General features: G+C 36.1%; 1 protein-coding gene across 1 annotated transcript; it reads right to left on the reverse strand.

Annotated features, from left to right (window-relative positions):
* On the reverse strand, window positions 1-477 carry LOC110795470 (uncharacterized). The gene has a single exon (XM_022000484.1). It carries the CDS (start codon window positions 475-477, stop codon window positions 1-3), a length of 477 nt encoding a protein of 158 aa, XP_021856176.1.
* Between the last annotated feature and the right edge of the window lie 7,189 nt (window positions 478-7,666).

The following is a 7,666-nucleotide window of genomic DNA, read 5'->3' on the forward strand; positions in this document are numbered from 1 at the left end:
TCAGCCAGTACTGACATCTAACATAATGTTGCTAAAAACAGCTTTGACTGGATCAACATGATCCCTACAAACCTTAGAATTTCTTTGCAACCAGATACAGTAAACTGACTCAATGAAAGCTATACTATACTTGCAAGCCTTTTTCTTTTTACTTCTGCTTCTCTTCACTGCAATCTGGACTTCTTCTTGCCAAGACAAAACAGCTCTAGTCACTCCTAGATGAATCAGAACCTGTCTCCAAATCTCCTTAGAATAAGAACAAGAGAAGAACAAATGATCCAAACTTTCACTTTCCAACTGACACAGGCCACAAGTACCATCAATATTCAGATGCCAGCTTATCAATCTGTCTTTTATAGCTAGACTGTTCTGCACTGCTAGCCAAACAATGAAAGTACTCTTTGGACTAGCATGGCTATTACAAATCAATCTCTTCCATCCCACCTGAACTCCAACTGGATGAAGAAATTTATACATTTTCTGAATTCTAAATTTTCCAGCCTGCACAAACTGATCAACTCCATTAGCCTGCAGAAAGACTTCTCTATTATGCCAAATTTTCCTTAAAGACCAAGTTAAACCATTAGGAATTGGCAGGGGAGGATATTACTTCTACTGTTAGTGGGCCCGATGGGCTAGGAGAGGTAATGGGGCTACAGGGAAAAGAATGAAGTTTCAGGATGCTTTAGGTACTTGTAAGCGCCACAAAGTCTTCTCCAAGGATAACAGTAGTTCGAATGACGATACTCTAGGAAAGGTTATTGATGCACTGTTTTACTCAACCGAAGCTTTTGCTGCTAAAGATGCGAGGGGTGGTCCCTCTGAGGCCCAGTGAAGATCATATCTTGGAAACAACAGGGGATTTAATGATTATGAATTGCCAAAACTGCAGTATGTGATATGGTTACTATATGTTTACCACCCTATGTTTTTGTTTTTGATGGAAACGAGATCTTCTGTTGATAGGATAATCAAGTTGTTTAGTGGTACCCAACCTACTTTCTTTTGTGGGATAGATTTTGTAGGAGCTAGTGGTGGGATAGTTTTCTTAGGTTGGGGTTCTATTTTGGTAGAATGTGTGTACAAGTCCCCTAATGTAATTATCTGTGATTCACAATAACTAAATGAAGCTAATATATTAGTTGTCTTTTTCTACGGGGCGCCTAAGAAAGAGGATAAGTGGCAAGTTTGGGATGAAATTGACAGGCTAAAGTCGTATCACCTAATCAAAGATAAACCTAAAATCACTAGCTAAATAGCAAGGGAAGTCAGGAACGAATCCACAGGGAAACATCGTTCTTTCTACAATTAAACGACATGTTTAGACTATTGGGAATAACAAAAAGGGTTGATTTGGTTGATTAATACTACGGCAATAATAAAATACGAAAATATTAATATTAAAAGAATTTAGGGCGATGGTTCACCACAAATGCAGACTAGGGATTGACGACAGACAATAATAAACAATTAATGACCATAACTAGGAAAACATGCATCTCATGAATCTTATGAATTCCTTAGGAAATTACAACTAGCTGGCTCTCGTTATGTACTAGAAATAAATCATATCTATAACCACAAATCATGAACATCAGATTTATACCTCTCGGCGCATAATCTAAGATTCGTCAAATTCAATCAAAATAATCCAGCCGAACAGAATTGACGAACAAACAAAACAAGCTATAGAAATTATAGTTAAAAATCAGAAATTTATATCTAATACAATCCCCAATCATACATTTATGGATCCCCTAAACCCTAGAAATTAGACTACTCATTCATATTAATAATAAACAAAGCAAATAATATTATTGAAAACATAATTAAAACAAAATAATAAAGCAAGGTAAGAATTAATACCTAAACGAAGAACGGAAGAATGAATGAAAAATTGAAACTTTGATTCAAAATGAAACTAAGTGTTTAACAATTTGAGAGAATAAAACTAAGCATGAAATAAACAAGTATTCAATACTAGAAAATAAGATGTTTGCAACAAATAACTAAGGGTTATATTTATATTCTTGCCCTAAACAAAACAAAATACCGGAAATAACTAAGTAAAAACGCGCCCCTGGTTGTCATCGCCCAATCGGGCAGGCTCTCGCCCGATCGGGCATCTTGCTCGTAAGCAGGTCGATCGGGCAGAAATCCGCCCGATCGGGCCGCCAACCTCCCGATCGGGCTCGCGTACAAACTACACAATTTCCTATCTTTGAAACGCCATATCTCCTTCGTTATAAGTCGGAATTAGGCGAGTGACACTTGTTGGAAATATATTGAAGTCTAGAATCCAAGCCAATTAGAATCACTTAATTTGAAGTTGTAGAACTTGAGTTATGATTAAAATAGTGGACTACAGTCATTTTTCTACTTCTTTCGTTATTTGCTTTGCTTGAAAACTCTTCCAACTTAATGTTTGTGCTCTCGAAAGTACATAATCTCTTGTATTGATTCAAATGAGTAGGAAATGCACACAAATATGCCGATTCCTACAATGATGAACCTGAAACTACAAACACACTACAAGGAGCACATTAGTACTAAAAATCGATCTGAAGAGCTCATTTGAGATCAAAAAGTACTAAGGGACGGAGGTAAAAACACTATAAAATATGAACATATCAAACTCCCCCAAGCTAGATCTTTGCTTGTCCCTAAGAAAAGAAATCATCGATGAATACATAAATCAACTTCACCCCAAACACAACTTAAAGCAATGGATACGATTCAAGATTAAATCCAACAAGTATGTATCAATGTCAACCAATCAAATCTATTCGACCATAAATCCTCCCTAACAATCGTCACGCAGAGAAAACCACAAGTGGAAATGGAATTCAGGACTAGTTCTTACACACTCTTCACTCATTTATGTGGCGGGTAAAAAAAATGTACCCGTTCTCTCTCCTCTCAACAATGTATGTGAACAATGCCCTCCCAAACTCACAAAACTCGTGTGTTTAAAAGAACATGCACTCAACCTAGAAGTCGACTCAGAATATGTCATGTCATAACTTGCATTGATAAACAACTACTTTCACATTAATATGACTCTATGCACAAAGGTCGGAAGGTCTTCAAAGCTTGTAATGTTAGGCTTAGGTAAGGGTGCGGTAAATTTGGATAAAATATGATCTTAAAGCATTAGCTTTTGGAAGCCGAAATCCTAGTAAATCCCATGATAAAAAATAAACAATGACCAAAACTCTCCCACTCAACACATGAGAATGCAACAAATAAACAACATAATACTTTTTCGCCTTTTTCATCTCTACAACCGATCACTCATAAGAATATGGAATTGCAATACTTGAGTGAAATTTATGCTTTGAATTTTTCCGAAAGTAATGAATTTTTTTGTCTTTTAGCTCAATTTCTTTTTCTTCATTTTTCTTTCTTTTTCTCCCTTTTGGGATCCTTCACATTCTCAATTCTTCTTATCTTTTTCTCATCATATATTTTTTTTTTCTGATCACCACATAAAAATAAGAAGAACCCCTTTCTTTTTCCAATACCCAAATTGTGCTCAAATGAAGCACACTACAACTCCAACACCTCACTCACTAATAGCTCCCACAAGCTAAGCTTGGGACTAGTAACCAATGGTGCTTAATGGGCTTGTAATGTGGTTAGTCACCGAATAAAAGGGCACAGACAACAACATGGGTAGAGAGAAGGGAACAAATGTATCTAAGATCGTTTGAAGGCTACCTAAAAGAAGAAATGCCTTCGTCCTCCTCAATGTGCATGCATGTGAGACATAAAACATAACTAACAGTTGCAAACCAATAATCAAAATCAATGGCATACCAGGAAGCTAACACACACTACTAACTAAAATCAACTAACCAAGCACCAAGTCCACAAACAGTTAGTCAAGGTTGACTCATTTTAAGGCATCAAAATAGTCAAATCTCAAATCATGGTTAACAAATCAACAATGCTCGTTATCAGAAACCAAGAATCAAAACAGTTTCCAATCAAGGGGCACAGGGAAGCATGGTTTTTTTATTCATCGGTATGTATTTTTGTTTTTTTTTTAATTGAAAAGCGATAAACTGCTCTAGAAAGCAATAACACAAACCTCCCCCAAGCCGAACTCAGCAATGTCCTCAGTGCTTGAAAGAGTGGAGGTCGAGGGTCTCAATCTTCGTTGAACCCCTCCGGCTCCAACTCTTATTTGCCTCCCGCAAAGATATTGGTTAGTAAATAACTACCAACGAGCGCATAAGCTTGTCATGCGCACTCGCACATCTTTCGTGCAACAAGACATGCACGATAATCAACTTCAACATTTGCATAAAATCCCAACAAACTCTATGCCAGTAAGGAGTGAGATGCCTAAAGGAAGAAGAATAAAAAGAAAAAACAATAATAAATGAAGAAAAAGAAGAAAAAGAGAAAGTAGGCATACTCTCCTTATGGAAGTTGTTTTTGCGGACTATTGATTCTTCAACCTCAATGATCAATGAAATATCTCTCTATGTGTTTTGGCATTCATGGTGGACATGCTCTTCACGATATAAAGCTCTCTGCAAAGCATCCACCTCTTCTTTGTAAGTACTGCAAGTACCTACAAAAGTTTCACAAAGAGGAACAGACTCTATTGGGTCATTGGGCTTTTGATTTTCGGGGGGAGGAGGAAGGTCCTCAAGCAAAGGTTTTATGGGTAAAGAGAAGGGGAGTGAGACGGTATAAACGGGGCTAAGAATCACCCTTCTTGGACTTTGAATATGAGGGGTAGGGGTTGACACAATAACAAGGGTTTTATCAACTTCATCTTCCTCATGGACTTGCTCTATAACATATGACTTCTCAAATTCAACAAATCCTTCATCCATTTATCCAACAGTCACAACATCATCTTCCATCTCATCCTCAACCTCCGCTATAGGTTCCTCACTCTCTTGGTTACCTATGGGTTCACTCAATTGACCCTCATCCCCAACACAACTCGAATCATTATTTTCAATAATGTCTTGAACTTTTCTATATCTCTCAAGAGCAGCCTTACTAGCTTTAATAATATCATTAGTAGCCTCTCGCAATCTAGTACACTGAAGCTCAATCTTAGAGTTTAATCTTCTTAATTCCTCTAAGAAGCTACCTCTGCTTTCTGATTTGGGTTGAGCAGGATTGGGCAAGGGTTCACAATAATACACGGGAGAAGCAACAGTGGAATCATGAGGCAAAACATTGATATCAATGCAAGGGTTAGATAAGTCATTAGAATAGGCATGATTATCATAAACATTAAAATGCACCTCATTAGAACAAGCTTTCAAGGAAGAGGGGGTAGAAACATGTTGATTATGCTCATAATTTGGATTATCATATGGAACATTAATGGTCATTTCACGCTCATAAGAATCCCTTGCAAACCACATATAGTAATCCCACATATCATCCAAATACAAGGCTCGAAAATCACCATTAAATCTACTTTCTATCACATTCCTTGTATACTCATTTAAACCACCATAAGCAAAACCAAAAGAATCCCAAAGATTAAGATTGTGGTAACCAATAAAATCATTTAGTCTATCGAAATAAACCCAAAAAGGCTCATTTAAAAATTGAAGAAAAGAATAATAATCCTTTTTTTTCATAGAAAAACTAAAGAAAAGAAAATATATACATGGTCCAAAGAACTAGAAGTTCTCCGAGACTCAAGAAAATAATCTACACCACAAAATTAATAGCAGAAAATTAAATCGTTTCCCCGGCAACGGCGCCAAAATTGGACAGGCTAAAGTCGTATCACCTAATCAAAGATAAACCTAAAATCACTAGCAAAATAGCAAGGGAAGTCAGGATCGAATCCACAGGGAAACATCGTTCTTTCTACTATTAAACGACAGGTCTAGACTATTGGGAATAACAAAAAGGGTTGATTTGGTTGATTAATACTACGACAATAATAAAATACGAAAATATCAATATTAAAAGAATCTAGGGAGACGGTTCACCACAAATGCAGACTAGGGATTGACCACAGACAATAATAAACAATTAATGACCATAACTAGGAAAACATGCATCTCTCGAATCTTATGAATTCCTTAGGAAATTACAACTAGCATGCTCTCGCTATGTACTAGAAATAAATCCTATCTATAACCACATATCATGAACATCAGATTTATCTCGGCGCATAATCTAAGATTCATCAAATTCAATAAATATTCTGGCAGAACAGAATTGACGAAAAAACAAAACAAGCTATAGAAATTATAGTTAAAAATCAGAAATTTATATCTAATACAATCCCCAATCATACATTTATGGAGCCCCTAAACCCTAGAAATTAGACTACTCACTCATATTAATAATAAACAAAGCAAATAATATTATTGAAAACATAATTAAAAGAAAATAATAAAGCAAGGTAAGAATTAATACCTAAACGAAGAACAGAAGAATGATGAAAAATTGAAACTTTGATTGAAAATAAAACTAAGTGTTTAACAATTTGAGAGAATAAAACTAAGCATGAAATAAACTAAGTATTCAATACTAGAAAATAAGATGTTTGAAACAAATAACTAAGGGATATATTTATAGTCTTGCCCAAAAGAAAACAAAAAACCGGAAATAACTAAGTAAAAACGCGCCCCTGGTTGTCGTAGCCCGATCGGGCAGGCTCTCGCCCGATCGGGCATCCTGCACGTAAACGGGTCGATAAGGCAGAAATCCGCCCGATCGGGCGCGCGTACAAACTGCACAATTCCCTATCTTTGAAACGCCAAATCTCCTTCTTTATAAGTCAGAATTAGGCGAGTGATCCTTTGTTGGAAAGCTATTGAAGTCTAAAATCCAACCCAATTAGAATCACTTAATTTGAAGTTTTAGAACTTGAGTTATGATTAAAATAGTGGACTACAGTCATTTTTCTACTTCTTTCGTTATTCGCTTTACTTAAAAATTCTCTCAACTCAATGTTTGTGCTCTCGAATGTACATAATCTCTTGTATTGATTCAAATGAGTAGGAAATACACACAAATATGCTAATTTCTACAATGATGAACCTGAAACTACAAACACACTATAAGGAGCACATTAGTACTAAAAATCGCTCCGAATAGATCAAAAAGTACTAAGGGACGGGGGTAAAAACACTATAAAATATGAACATATTATAAATCATACCTCTAACTAGGTTTAATGTTAGAACTCTGATGCTAGGAGACATTAATCAAGTAGGACACTCCTAGGATAAGCTGGGAGGATACGAAATAATAAGGGGATGGGATCATTTCAATTATTGGAGACTAAATGCCCACCTTTTAGATGTTCCTTTTTCGGGTCCTACTTATACCTGGTCAAATAAAAGAGAATCAAAAGGATTAATTCTAGAGTGTCTAGATAGGGGCTAGATGTCGAACCCCTAGTTCATGAAAATTTCCCGATAGACGAATTGTAAATCAACCTATTGTCGCCTCCGATCACGCGGCTATTATTTTTGACATTTATGATCTTTCTAGGCGTAATTATAGACCATATCAAATAGGAAATCGGTGTTTGCATTTTGAGGATATTCGTTGGTCAATAAGGGAAGAATGGATGGCTGATAATCCCCAATGTATTTCCTATCTAGGAACCTAGTCACTTTACGACCTAAACTTCGTAACTGTTGTTTGAATAATAAACATTTTT

This window comes from Spinacia oleracea, chromosome 4 (genome assembly GCF_020520425.1).
Source record: "Spinacia oleracea cultivar Varoflay chromosome 4, BTI_SOV_V1, whole genome shotgun sequence".
In the NCBI taxonomy this organism is placed as follows: Eukaryota; Viridiplantae; Streptophyta; class Magnoliopsida; order Caryophyllales; family Amaranthaceae; genus Spinacia; species Spinacia oleracea.